This window comes from Mobula birostris, chromosome 4 (assembly GCF_030028105.1).
Source record: "Mobula birostris isolate sMobBir1 chromosome 4, sMobBir1.hap1, whole genome shotgun sequence".
Classification (NCBI taxonomy): Eukaryota; Metazoa; Chordata; class Chondrichthyes; order Myliobatiformes; family Myliobatidae; genus Mobula; species Mobula birostris.
In genome coordinates this window covers 25986398-26001641 of record NC_092373.1, presented here as the reverse complement: position 1 = coordinate 26001641, position 15244 = coordinate 25986398, and the positions used below count along the sequence as shown (strand labels likewise).

The 15244-nt window shown below is 42.5% G+C and overlaps 1 protein-coding gene and 1 long non-coding RNA gene across 2 annotated transcripts in view; one reads left to right on the top strand and one right to left on the bottom strand.

Moving 5' to 3' along the window:
• The window catches only part of LOC140196216 (uncharacterized), a 69894-nt gene extending 61416 nt beyond the window's left edge, over window positions 1-8478 (top strand). Inside the window, exons 3-4 of the long non-coding RNA XR_011885649.1 lie at window positions 6744-6804; window positions 8231-8478. This is a non-coding gene — a long non-coding RNA (uncharacterized lncRNA). The remainder of the gene's footprint in view (window positions 1-6743; window positions 6805-8230) is intronic.
• LOC140196215 (sodium/hydrogen exchanger 9-like) overlaps window positions 6912-15244 on the bottom strand; it is a 574106-nt gene continuing 565773 nt past the window's right edge. Inside the window, exon 16 of the mRNA XM_072255022.1 lies at window positions 6912-7641. Coding sequence (XP_072111123.1) covers window positions 7423-7641 — 219 coding nt within the window. The 3' untranslated portion in view covers window positions 6912-7422. The remainder of the gene's footprint in view (window positions 7642-15244) is intronic.

The following is a 15244-nucleotide window of genomic DNA, read 5'->3' as shown; positions in this document are numbered from 1 at the left end:
GGGAGGTTAATGGGAAGGATTCTGGGGAAAAAGGGGTTAACATATGAGGAATGTTTGATAGCTCTAGGCTCATACTCACTAGAGTTTAGAAGAATGGGGGGTGCAGGGTCTCATCGAAACCTATTGAATGTTAAAAGTCCTCATGATGTGGGGAGGACGTTTCCTGTGGTGGGTGAGTCTAGGACCAGAGGGAATAGCCTCAGAATAGAGGGACATCCATTTAGAACAGAGATGAGGAGTAATTGATTTAGCCTGCGCGTGGTGAATTTGTGGAATTCATTGCCGCAAACTGTGGTGGACACCAAGTCATTGGGTACATTTAAAGTAGAGGTTGATAGGTTCTTGGTTAGTCAGGGCATCAAAGTTTACAGGGAGAGGGCTGGAGATGTATAATAAATTAGCCATGATGGTATGGCAGAGCAGACTCAATAGGCTGAGTGGCCTAATTCTGCTCTTATTCCTTATGGTCTTTCTACTTACTGTACGAGTCGTGCCCTGGTTTAAATGACCAAAATGCAACACTTCACGAGTTAAACCTCATCAGCCATTCCTTAGTCCATTTCCCTAGGTCATCTAGATTCCTGTGGTAATCTCATTGTAACTTTTATATTATAACTTTCACCTTTTGCTTTATTTATTCATTTTTTAACTTATCGTATTGTTTATGTGTTGCACTATATTGCTGTTGCAAAGCGACAGATTTCACAACATACCTGTATGTCGGTGATAATAAACCTGATTCTGATTCACTATCACAACATCACCAATTTTGGTGTCTTCTGTAAACTTCTAACTGCATTAACAACAGTCATGCAAATTGTTAATATAAATGACAAACAGTGGGGCCAGCACGGTCTTGGGCATATTAATAGACAAAGCAGAATTTTCAGTTCCAGTTCAATCAATGGTTTCCCATTGCACTGGAATTTTTTTTAATGACCAAAACGATAGACTATAATAGATTAGTGCTGTATCTAGAAAGGTATATTTATTGCAAGAGCTGTTGTCTCATCCATTGATGAAATAACTGGGCCCAGCCAAGTCATCGATGACCATGTTAATAGTTCGGTTCTTGCAACAAGGAGGACTATCGGTGTTGGTAGTAAAAAGTCTGCACATTAAAGTTTGCCATTTATTACAACTGTTGTTTTACATTCCTGATGTTCATAGCAAAAGCTCAGACTACAAAATACATGGCTGACAATATTATTTAAAGTCAGCATATGGAGAAGCTTTTCAGGAAGTTAATAGTCTGCTAACTTTAACCTTTGTTTTGCTTATTTTCTCTGGTTGATAAACAATGATACGTTGGTTAAAAAAAAAATTAAAGTCCACTGCTAGGAGCAAGCCAGGGGCAGATTCCCCTCCTCATTTGATCCTCAACATCAGATAATCCTGGGAGTCAAAGAAATGACAGGTAACGAGTATCTCTTGTTCTTCCTCTCAACATGTAAGAGATTAGGGAGCCTGAGGACATTAGAGACACAAGTCACATGATCATACACTACAGAAACAGGCCCCTCAGGGTAGACGGACAATAAAAAAGGTAAGTGACTGAACTGATTTGATTAATAATGATGTAGACTTCTTCTACTGTTTGCCCCCTAACTGGTTCTTTTGACCACTGGTCAATGCCATCCAAAATGCCCATCCCAGTTAGTCCCAAGTTGCCTGCATTTGGCCCTTATCCCTCTAAGCCTTTCCTACCCATGACTCTGATGAACATTTAACAGGGCAGCAACTTGGACTCTGACATATGTCTGTGATCCTGCTGCTGCAAGTGAGTTTTTCATTGCACCTGTGCGTATACGTACTTGTGCATAAGATGACAAAACTCAACTTTGAGAGTTTGAAAAATGAAATGCCCTAGAGTTTTGGCAGCAGTCCAAGTTTGCCTCTATTTGCGGGCGCCGTGGTAGTGTAGCGGTGAGCACGACAGTATTACGGCTCGGAGCATTCTGGAGTTGAGACTTCACTCCTGATGCCATTCTGTAAGGAGTTTCTGTACGTGATCCCTGTGGAATTTGTGAGGTTTTCTCCCAGTACTCTGATTTCCTCCCACAGACTGAAGGGTAATTGGTTATTGTAAATTGTTCTGTGATTAGGTTAGGGTTATTTGCAGTTTGTGGGGTTTCTGGGGTGGTGTGGCTTGAAGGGCTCTGCTCTGTATCACTAAATAAAAAAATAAAAAATAATATAACTGCAGTTAAGTCCCACATGCTTTATTGTGCAAGTCTAAGCTTGTCAATATGCACAAAGGAATCACGGAGTGGTTTAGCCGTAAAATTATTCCATTCTGTGCTAGATTTGAGATCCTGGTCTTAAACACCTGCCAGTGTAGTGAACCAACTATGCAGTGATCAGGCTTCTGGTAAAGTTCCATCACTTGAAGCACTGTGCTGCATAATGTGATTTCTACACTTATCCCTCATGCAATTCCAAAATTTAGTTTTTTTCTGTGCCATTTTCTCCTGGTCGACATATTCATTAGGGATGTAGGAGGTGTTAATGAGGGTCAAGATCAACAAGGTGCACTTCACATTTGTGCCAACACCTCCCCTGCACATTTTGGCAGTTCTGATATTACAATTGTATTTCCTGTAATAACGCTGTCAATAAAAATGAGCCAACACACAGGAAATGAAATTACTTCCTTTGAAGTCAAACATATAGAATGAAATTTTTTTACAAAATTCTCTAGACTATTTCTCACTTGATACATCCTATCTTTTTCAAAATCAGATTAAAACAAAATTACACATGGCTCTGCAAGTAAACACCTCCTACTTCAATCTATTCTGTTCTTGGAAATACATGGACATTATTCTGCTTATTTCAAAGTTATCTCTATCTTGAAGTCCTCGGCAATTACATTGAAGTCCATCCCACAAACCAGTCTAGAACTCAGTAAAATCAATTTGCCCAATTATTGGCGGCTTTGAGTTTTTTTCTTCAGGTGTGTTTGATGAAGTACAGATAATAAGGGCATGCTTTATGTTCATATTTCACACACATTGAGCAAAAAGAAAATGGTTATTTTGTTTGGCTTATCTATAGATCAAAGACAGTCACTACGCTCATTACCCTTCTCTGTTCTTAAGCTTAAAACACTGCCTTCTTGAAAATCATCAGATCTGTAAGAGATTTACACTAATGTAGTGGCCTGTATAAAAGTAAGCACTTACTTACAAACTCAGCAGAATGGCAAGAAATGGCGAACGTTCAGTTGCCATGGTGATGTTCTGATATACCAAGAACTGGAGCATAATAAATGGTGTTCACTTCCTTCAGATGCATTGAAGATTCTAGATTTAATCACATGTATTTCAAAACATTGCACCCGTACTGAAGGGAGCTGGACATCTGAACAGGAGGGTTTATTGCTGCTGCACGGGTGGGTGTCAAATTAGAGTTGCGTGGGGGAGGGGTGGGAACCAGAGCACCAGAACAGATAGTGGAGCAGTTGTGGAGAAAGATGTTGTTAAGCCTACTTAAAAGGATGGGAATCAGTATGTGGGACTAATACGAGGAAAGCTGCAGATGCTGGAATTTCAAGCAACACACAAAAAAGTTGCTGGTGAACGCAGCAGGCCAGGCAGCATCTCTAGGAAGAGGTACAGTCGTCGTTTTGGGCCGAGACCCTTCGTCAGGACTAACTGAAAGAGGAGCTAGTAAGAGATTTGAAAGTGACTAATGTTCTGAGCTGCATCGTTATCATTTATGAGAACAAGGGTGACAAGGCCATCTGCAGCAATAGTAGGGACATATCACTCCTTTCTGTTGCTGGAAAGGTCCTGGCTAAGGTGATGCTTCAGAGTCTCATCAGCAACATCACTGAGTCAAAGCTGCCTGAATCGCAGTGTGGATTTAGGAAGAACAGGAGCATGATTGACATGATCTTCACGGCCCGGCAGCTTCAGGAAGAGTGCCGGGAGCAACATCAGGACCTGCTTATGGCCTTTGTCGACCTCTCCAAAGTATTCAACACTGTGCAAAGAGAGCTCTTATGGGATGTCCTTCTTAGGTTTGGCTGTCCCAATAAATTTGTTAACATCCTCCGCCAGTTCCACGATGGGATGACTGCTCGGGTGACCGTAGGAGGACAAGAGTCCGGGCCGTTCCTTGTACACACAGGGGTGAGGCAGGGGTGTGTACTAGCACCAGTGCTCTTTAACATCTTCCTCTTGTGTGTTACCAAGCCTCTCCACAACGAGATTGAAGACAGCAGCAGTGTGGCAGTGGATGTCAGATTAGATGGCAACCTCTTTGACATCAGGAGGCTCCACGCAACCACCAAACTCCGTAGAGAGCGGTCCTGGAGCTGCAGTATGCAGATGACTGTGCTCTTGTGGCCCATATTCTGGAGGATCTCAGACTGTCCTTGCTGTGGTGGTGAGAGCATACAGCAGGATGAGGTTGACTGTCAATACCACCAAGACAGAAGTGGTTTGCCAATGGAGTACCAGTGTCCCACCCACTCTACCTGCCTTCACTGTTGGTGATGAAAAGCTGTCAGTAATGCCATCTTTCAAATATCTGGGGAGCATTCTCTCTGAGGATAGCGGCATTGACAATAACATCCAGAGCCGCATTAAACAGGCATCAGCTGCCTTTGGGAGACTTCGTCCTTCCACATAGGTCGCCGTATACCAAGCGGTCTGTGTCACCACCCTCCTTTATAGCTGTGAAGCTTGGGTAACCTACAGCCATCACATCACGTCCTTGGAGCACTTCCACATAATCTGCCAACAGCGTATCCTGGGAATTACCTGGCGTGAGTGGGTGCCTCACACTGAAATACTTGTAAAGACCAACTGCAGGAGTATTGAGGCCATGATCACCCAGCGTCAGCTGCAGTGGCTGGGGCACGTGATAAGGATGCCCCCATGTTGGCTACCCCGCAGAGTGTTATACGGCTAGCTACATCATGGTTGATGCTCAGCTGGAAGGCTGAAGAAGCGCTATAAGGATCAGATGAAGAATGCTTTAAGGAAGTGCAAGATCAGACCCGAGGACCTGGAGGATGTTGCTGATGACCATACCATTTGGCGACAGCTGTGTAGGGATGGGGTTCCTATTCTGGAGATGGAAAGAACAACCAGAAGACAGAAGAGAGCCAGGAAAAATGCAGCCATGGTTACCACCACTACCACATATACATGTCCCACCTGCAATAGAGCTTGTGGGTCCGGGAAAGGACTGTATAGTCATCAAAGATCTCACCGTTAAAGGAGTGGACATCGTCATTGGATTTCAATGGACAATTGAAGAAGAGAAGAGGTAAGTGACCAAAATTGCACACGATACTCCAAATTATGTCTCACCAACATCACATCCAATCTTCCATACTCAATACGTTGATTTATGAAGGCCAGTGTGTGAAAAGCTTTCTCTGCAATCCAATCTACCCGTGATACCACTTTCAATGAATTATGTACATTTATTCCCAGATCCCTTTGTTCTACCGCACTCCTCAATGCCCTACTGTTCACTGTGTAAGACCTACGCTGGTTGGTCCTACCAAAGTGCAAAACCTTGCACTTGTCTGCATTAGATTCATCTGCCCAAAGTGACTAGTTTTAAGGCACCAGCAACACACCTTTGCCTCTTCTCTTGCCAATAGAAATGATTCTGGCTGGGCTTTGTAGCTAACGCATACGTGAAGGCCAGGAGCTGCACTTGGTTGTCAGAGGCTATTTGAGATGAATGCTATTTAGTGCATTTAATAAGTAGTGGGAGATTTTCCCCACTACCACCCTCAGCTACGACAACTTCAAGGGAACTGAGATTTGCTAGATGTGTAGAAAAGTATAAGGGATATAAATAGCATAAATACAAGCAGGCTTTTTCCATTGAGGTTGTTTGAAACTACAACTAGAGGTCATGGGTTAAGGGTGAAAGGGGAAATGCTTAAGAGGAACATGAGGGGGAACTTCTTCACTCAGAGTGTGGTGAAAGTGTGGGACGACCTGCCAGCACAAATGTTGGACGCAGGGTCACTTGCAACATTTAAGAGAAATTTGCATAAGTGCATTAATGAGCGGGATATGGGGGGGCTATAGGCCAGGTGCAGCTCAAAGGGACTAGGCAGATTAACAGTTCACTGTAAACTAGATGGGCTGAAGGGCCTTTCTCTGTGCTGTAGTGTTCTATGGTTCTACAACGTACAGTGAAATGTGTAGTTTGTGTTAACAGCCAACACACCCGAGGATGTGGTGGGGACAGCCTGGAAGCCACACGTTGCAGTGCCAACACAGTAGGCCAATAATGTTCAGCAGAACAACACAGGACACTACAAGCGATGAACAGCAACAGCAAGCACAAACTACAATCCTCCCTCTCACCCAAGCACATAAACAGTCCTTTAACCTCAGGACAGGCCCCCAGCCAACACAGACCTGGGCCTGCAGACATTGGGCTTCGAATTCCCCAGGGAACTTGCAGGGATCTGCAGACTCAACAGGTTTCAACTCCCAGAATCTGATAATGCAAGGCACAATGTTGTAGAAGACTTAAAAAAAATACTCTGGAGCACAGCTTTCCAACTGCAAATAAAAGCTGTCCATTATTTCCCTTATTGCACTGGGCATTCAGAAGGGCTCCTTCCTGGCCCATGTGCATTGAACTTAATTGTTGCCCACTATGCTGCTTTGGAATCGTTTAATACTGCATCCCTTCTGTACCCTCATTCACTGAGACTTCAGGGTAGAATAACTGAATGTGTGATTTTTTTTTTTGTTAAGCTTGCCCAGTGTTTACACGGAGACTAAGATGACCAAACTTCAATCCAGAACACCTTAAGAAGTAAGTAAAAGTAATGATAACATTGGAAAAACCTGTATTAGGTAGAATTTGAAACCTTCAAGTTCTAACACCAGTCGGAGTAATATATAGAAAGAAATACAGAAAAGTATTATTACATTTATAATTATTGAATTTCAAATGTTTCCATAATAATGTAAAGATTTTCCTTCAGCATTAACAGTGCAGTCGGCATCAGCATTATTTTTGCATGAATACACTGGGGCCCAAGCAAGGGCCGTCTTACACAAGAGATAGTATTGAGCATAAAATGACATCCAGCGCTGGAAAAAAAAATTCACAAGCCTATGTCATTACTTTAACTAGTCTGGAATGCAAATGCAGGATCCTTGAAATAAATGTCATCACTTGGAATAATGCCACTGACCTCTCAGTCATAATTCACTGTCATAAGTCATAAAGCCACTGTCCAAGTATTGGTCAAGTTAATAATGGTGTTTGCCCTGACTTTAATATAGACTAGTACCTGCCACATGGGAAATTCAGCAATCAGGAGTCAGTAACCATGATTAGTTCAATTGTTACAAGCAGATCAGAGCAAATTCATCGTCTTTTCCAATTTATGCACCCAAAAGTGTCAATAAAAAAAAAGTGCTCGGTTTAAGAGGGAGGGACACTCAGAGTTTGACTTGAAGTGAGATCCAGTGATGGCTGATTCGCTCCTTCCAGGAAGTCAACCTTGTCTGCTGCTTGCTGTTCAGGAATGCTCTTTCCCTGTGCCTCTCCATAGCACGAGGCAGATGCTGCTTTGTCCTCATAGTACATCGACAGCTCATCGTTATTAATGATGTAATCGGAGTCGTCCACATTTTGATGGTCCTGTGTTTTAGAAATAAAACCAGCTGTTACAGGTACTGACAAAATCCCACATTGAGATTCAGATGACAATATCGTTTGTTGGAAGCTTGGCTGAGTCACAAAATACAAGAACACAGAGATCATGGTAGGTTGGTTTAAAACACTAATTGAGCTACAGCTGAGTATTATGTGTATTCCTGTTCACAAGTGTATTTAAAGAGGAGATTTAAGAAGATGTTGCCAGAGCTGGAGAACTAGTTTTGATGAACCCTAGTAGACTGAAGTTAATCTCTTTGGTACAAAAGGGCAATTTAATTGAGATGAATCAAATAATGAATGGCCAAGATGTGGTGAAAACTTCCCTTTGCAGCAAGGACAATAAGTAGGAACAAAGATGTAGTGTAATAGGATGTTTAAAAATATTTTCCCACTCAGTGCCATAGATGTCTAGAACTCAAGTCTGAAATTATCTGATCCCACTTTAAAAAATGCAGAAATAGCTCATGATGTGCTTTGATAAATTTTTAAATGCTTTCACCACTTCCTGCTGAAATCCTGTCCACTGTAAAACTGAGATTTCTTGTTGTCGTTTTCCTGTTGTATTTTGCAGGCATGATGATGTCAAAATGTGCAGTACGCATTAATGCCTGATGGAAATTGGACGTCTTACAACCTTCACGGTTAACAGAAGAGTACATCAAAGTGAAGTTGTGAATATTGCACAATCTAAAGTAGCCCAGGGCTATTATTCTAATGCATTAAAAATAACCTCTTAATTTTCATACAAAAATTAATTACTAGCAGACTTCTGTTGTCAAGGTCTCTATCGCTTTGTGTTGCTACAGATTCATGCTGGAAAAATTGGTGGAAGAGGTCTTCCTTGCAATATTCTTGGGCCATTGTTCCTCTTCAGCCTGCATTCTCTCTTCCTACCCGTTGTCTTGATTCCACATCTGCCCAGCCCTCTGTTCCGTTTATCCTGAGACTCTGCTTCACGAGTGCTACTCTGCCTCCATGGTCAACACATTGAGTTTTGAGCCCCACAAGCATCAATGTTTGTCATTGAAATGCACAGGGCGGCTTTTAATACTTAATGAGAGTAAACCATGGAAATAATTTCTTCATGCAATAACATCCTAACTCCGTGATTTTCATTTGGGTGGTTTTCAATTTTGGGTAAATGCCAGTTTCCAGGTGTCACTGCTTCAGGAAAAATGATGGTTTCTACTTCCTTCATCACAATAACATTACATTTGGGTGAACACTTGAAGAGCGATAACCCAGGGTTAGGAGGTAGGATTAAACTAAGTAACACACACGGCTAAATGGACCATAATTTAGTAATATTCAGTGAATCTGAGCAAAGCTTAGGCCTAGTTCATAGAATGGTATTGGTAGATTGTCAGATGTACCAAGATACAGTGAAAAGCTTTGTCTTGCATACTGTTTATACAGATCAAGTCATTACAAAGTACATTGAGCTAGAACAAGGTAAAATAAAAACAATGCAGAGTAAAACACGTGTGGTGCAGGTAAATGATAAAGTGCAAGATTGTAACAATGTAGATTGGAAGGTCTAGAGTCCATATTATCATACAAGAGGTCTGTTAACAGTGGGATAGGATAGTAACACTGATCTGATGTCATTTATTTTTATTTAGAGATGGAGCACGATTACACCCTTCTGGCCTAATGAGCCCGAGCTACCCAATTCCACCCATTTGACCAATTAACCTACTAACCCATACATCTTTGCAATGTAGGAGGAAACCAGAACACCTACAGCAGGGGTTCCCAACCTTTATTATGCCATTAGGCATCCGTTAGTTTTGCGAGACCACGGATCTGTGCCTGGAAAATCTTCACTCTCCAGGGCGTAGGTCTGGGCAAGGTTGTATGGAAGACCAGCAGTTGCCCATGCTGCAAGTCTCCCCTCTCCACGACACCAGTGTTGTCCAAGGGAATTGCAAGGGCCGATACAGCTTGGCACCAATGTTGTCGCAGAGCAATGTGTGATTAAGTGCCTTGCTCAAGGACACAACACGCTGCCTCGGCTGGGGCTCAAACTCATGACCTTCAGATCGCTAGTCGAATGCCTTAACCACTTGGCCACGTGCCCACTATCATGGACCCCTACCATTAACCAAGGGGCCCGTGGACCCTGAATTTGGAACCCCTGACCTATATGAAACCCACACAGTCACGGGAAGAATGTACAACCTCTTTATAGACAGCGGTGGGAATTGAACCCGGGGTGCTGGTAAGGTAAAAGTGTTACACTAACCCCTATGCCACTGTGTTGCCCAAAATAGCCATGATAGGACATGAACCTGCAATCTTCTGACGACTTTGTATCAAACACAAAAGTTAAATGGAAGAAATAAGCAAGTACGACAGCAAACAAAAATATGGACTGCAGTAAAGTGCGTTCTTGAACAATTTTATTCACCGCTGTGCTGTGGTGTGTTGGTCATGTAACAAAAAAGCAACAGTCAACAATTATAAAGAATAAAAAAATGATACAAAATATAAAGTTAGAGTTTAAAGAGCAGATAAAGAATAAAATCTGCATAAACACATGAGACCCAGCATGTACTTACAATTTAAACAGCATTATAACAAGTGGTTTATAGTGCTTACAGTGCAGTAACAGGGGTTACTGCGGGGGGTGGGGGAACTAACTAGAATGATTGATCAGATTCACTGCTGGGGGAAGGAACTTTTAAGACGGCGTGGAGTTCTTGTTTTAATAGCTCTGTCGCACTTTCCAGAAGAGAGCTTTTGGAAAAGGCAATTCAGTTTGCAAGGTGGGTAATGCTCACAATGATTTTTTTTCTGCCCACTTCCTTGTCCTGGATGCATGCAAGTTCCGCAGTGATGGTAAACTGCAGCCAATAAGTTCTAGTGCTGTAATTCGCTGTAGTTGAGGATGGTACACCAAACCAGACAGTAATAGTTTACGTGAGAACGCTCGCTATGATGGCAGTAGAGAATTGCGCTGCAGAGGCATGAGAGGGGAGCTAGCCAAAGCTGACTGGAAAGGAACCTAGCAAAGATGACAGTAGAGGAGCGATGGCAGGAGGTTCTGGAAGTAATGTGGAAGACACAGGATCATGACATCCCAGAGAAGATTATTCCATTCTAAAAGGGGAGAAGAAGCAACTGTGGCTAACAAGGGAAGTTTAAGACAGCACAAAAGCAAAAGAAAGGGCATCAATTTTTGCAAAAATTAGCAGGAAGCCAAAGATTGCAAAGCTTTTAAAGAAGGCAACAAAAACAAAGGGGAAAACTTGAAATATGAAGATAACCTAGCCAATAATATAAAAGAATACCAGAAGATGTTTTTCTGCATAAACTGTATAAAGAATAAGAAAGAGAGGGAGAGGAGGAGAAGATGGCGGCGTGACGCAGCGCGCGCGGCTGCTCCAAGTTGATACTGTATTTGTTAAATAGGGGCCGTGCACAATCCTGATTTGATGGAGACGGACGTGAGAAGCACGGAGGAACATCTGGAGAAACTTCTGAAATGCCTGCTTCGTTACTGCTGCTACTGTGCGATCGAGAATCTCCGGAGGGGAAGGCCCCAAATCCTCGGCTTTGCCTATTGCCTGTTGTCAGGGTCGGAGCTGAAGCGTTCGGCAGGGATGGTGCTCGGTTCCCAGTGTTGGAAGGCTGGTCGGAGGCTCGAAGTTTTTGGACGGACTCAGAGTTGGACTGCGGTCGGGTGCTTCCAGGATGCTGCATTGGCAAGTTTGCGGCATTGGAAGCTCATGGCAGGGAGAGTTTCTCCCTTCAACCGTCTGCGTGAGATGATGGGACTTTCAAAAGACTTTGAGACTTTTTTTCAACGTGCCCATGGTCTGTTCTTAATCAAATTACGGTATTGCTTTGCACTGTTGTAACTATATGCTATAATTATGTGGCTTTTGTCAGTTTTTTTAGTCTTGGTTTGTCTTGTGTTTCTGTGATATCATTCTGGAGGAACAAATTATCATTTCTTAATACATGCATTACTAAATGACAATAAAAGAGGACTGCATGGCCTCATAATCTAATCTAATCTAAGAGGCAAGCATGGAGATTGTACTGCAGAAAAATGATGTTGGAGAATTCATAGTGGAGAAGGAAAACAGCTGATAAACTGAATAAGTATTTTGTGTCAGTCTTCACTATGGAAGTCACCAGCACTATGCCAGAGGTTTGAGAGTCAGGGGCAGAAGTGAGTGTAGTTGCTATTACTAAGGAGAAGGTGCTTGGGTAAGTGTAAAGTCTGATGGTGGATAAGTCACCTAGACTGGATGGACTGCACCCCAGGGTTCAGAAGCAGGTAGCTGAGGAGATCATGGAGGCATTAGAATTGATCTTTCTAGAATTACTGAAGCATTGGGGAAAAATTGCAAATGTCACTCTACTCTTTAAGAAGGGAGATAGGCAAAAGACAGGAAATTATAGGCCAGTTAGCCTGACTTAAGTGGTTGGTAAGATCTAAATACGAGATTTTGGAGTAGTTGCTTGGCAGATCTGTTGGAATTCATTAAGAAAGTAACAAAGCAACATAGACAAAGGAGAGTTGATAGATGTTGCTTACTTGGATTTTCATAAGGCCTTCAATAAGATGCCACACATGAAAGTATGAAGATAGGAGCTCATGATATTTCAGGAAAGGTATTAACGTGGTTAGAAGATTGGTTGATTGGCATAAGGCAAAAAGTGGGAATAAAGAGGGGCTTTTCTGGTTGGCTGCTCGAGACTACTGGTGTTCAGTTCACGACTTCTCACATTATATGCCAGTGACTGGATGACGGAAGTGATGGCATTGTGGCCAAGTTTGCAAATGGTACAGGGATAATTGGAGGAGCAGGTAGTGTTGCGAAAATAGTGAGCCTGCAGAAGGACCTGAACAGGTTAGGAGACCAAGCAAAGAAGCGGCATATGGAATACAGCACAAGGAAATGTATGGTCATGCACCTTAGTAGAATGAATAAAGACAGACACTATTTTCAAAATAGGTGAAAATTAAGAAATAAACTGGGCAAAGGGAATTGGAAGTCCTATTGCAGGATTCCCTAAAGGTTAACTTGAAGGTCGAGTCGGTGGTAAGGAAGGCAAGTGCAATTATATCATTCATTACCAGAAGGTTAGAATACAGAAGCAAGGATGTAATGCTAAAGGCAAATGAGAGAACATCTGCAGCTGCTGGAAATCTGAGCAATGCACACAAAGTGCTGGAGGAACTCAGAAGGTCAGGCAGCATCTACGTAAAGAGTACAGTTGATGTTTTAGGCCGAGACCCTTCATCAGGCCGAAAGATCTGCTAAAGACTCCGTCGGGCATTGGGCAGACCACATCTGGAGGATTGTGAACAGATTTAGGCCCCTCCCCCAAAAAGAAACTTTTAAGAAAGGGTGTGCTGACATTGGAGAGAATCTTGAAAAGATTTATGAGAATGATCCCAGGAATGAGAAGGTTAATATGACAAGTGTGTAATAGCTCCTAGCCTGTATGCCTGTACTTGCTGGAGTTTAGAAGGATGGCCGGGGGGGGGGGGTGCGGGGGAGAGATCTCATTGAAGCCTATGGAATACTGAAGTATTCCTGGATTGAGTGAAAGTAGAGAGTATTTTCCAATACTGGGAAAATCTAGCACCAGAGGGCACAGTCTCAGAGTAGAGGGACATCCCCTTAGAAGAGAGCTGAGGCAAAATATTTTTAGCCATTCTGTGGAATTCAGTGCTACAGAGGTCTGTGGAGGCCATATGATTGAGTATATTTAAAGCATAGATTGATAAATTTTTGATTAGTAAGGGTGTCAAAGGCACCAAACAGACATGAATCAGCTGCACTTCAGAGATGCAAAGATTAGGCATTTTCTAACCACCGCCAGCGGAATCGAATTTTGCTGATTTTTCACGTCTGAAGCTGTGAACTAAGTGGTAAAATGTCATATAACCTTACACCAACCAAGAAACTGTGTGGGCATCAAGGAAATGCTTTTGCTGCAAATTAGTTTCAACCCACTGGAGGTACAAGAACACTTGGTGCTTCATCTGCAGAAGACTTCCAATATTTCCAGCCTTCCTTAACTTTAGGAGGTGGGGAACAATTCTTTGTTGTGTCTCTGTTCGCCTTCTTTACAGCAGCAACAACAGATTTACATAATGAGCATGGCTTCCTGTTCCTTCACTGCACTGGCTGCCATTGCATACAACTGTTCAGAAAATAAAGCACCACATATTTTCAGGCTGAATTCGTTCCTTTACCCATCGCTGTCTCTTTGCCTATCGACAGAACCTGCGTTACTGTGAACTACGAAGGAAGCGTTTTCAGTTCAGCTCCTGCAAACTGTTATGTTGCTCTAACTCATCGACAAGTTTACAGATGATATCACTGTAGCAGGTCATATCTAAGTAAGGAGTCAGGGCACAGGAAGGAGATAGAGAGCTTCATGACAAGGTGTTGTGACATTCTTTCCTTTAATGTCAATAAAATTAAAAGGTCCAGAAAGTGGGCAGTGCACATCCTCCTGTCTACATCAATGGTGCTGAGGTGGAGATGGTTGAGAGCTTCAAGTTCCAGGGTGTGAACATCACCAGTAGCTTATCCTGGCCCAACCACCTTGACGTCCATGCCCAATAAAAGCTCACCATCACCTCTACTTCCTCAGGTGGCCAAAGAAATTTGACTCCTACTAGTTTTTAAATCGCTGCACCACAAACTGGACACGAAACAGCTTGGTATGGCAACTGTGGAGAGTGGTGGACACAGCCCAGCACATCACATGAGCCAGCCTCCCCTCTATGGACTCTGTCTATACTTCTTGCTGGTCAACGGAGCAGCCAGCATAATTAAAGACATTCTCTCTTCTCCCCTCTCCCAGGCAGAAGATACAAAAACCTAAAAACCTGAAATCAGGTACCACCAGGCTCAAGGACAGCTGCTAACCTACTGTTATTAGACTCTTGAATGGATCCCTTGTATGATTCAGGAACAGCTTCTTCCCCTTTGCCATCCAATTTCTGAATGGACATTGAACACTACCTCACTACTTTTTAATTTCCTTTTTTAACTATTTCATATAAATATATACTTACAGTAATTCACAGTATTTTTTCTGTAAATTAGGTATTGCATTGTACTGCTGCCACAAAGGTAGCAATTTCCACGACTTATGCTCTTGATATTAAATCTGATTCTGATAAGAGGAACTCTTGACCTCACGATCCACCTTGTTATGATCTTGTGTTTAATTATTTACTTGCATTGCTCTTTTTCCAGTAGCTTTAACACATTATTCTGTATTGTAACTGGTTTACCTTATTCCAGCTCAATGCACAGTGCAGTGAATTGGCTTGTATAAACAGTATACGAGACAGGCTTTTTACTGTATCTTGGTACATGTAACAATAGTAAACCAATACCAAAAACTAAAGCAATGCACTACATGTTTGTAGGGAATTTTTTCAGGCCCATGTCAGCTCGGCTTTAACATTCCTCAAAGATTAAGCCCAACAGAGGGTATCATTTACATACCAATGTTATTAACCCTCTACAATGTGATTTAGCTTCTAATTCACTTCTTTCATGGTATACTTTACACTTGCTGCAGGCAAGCTTGCTTTTGCAGA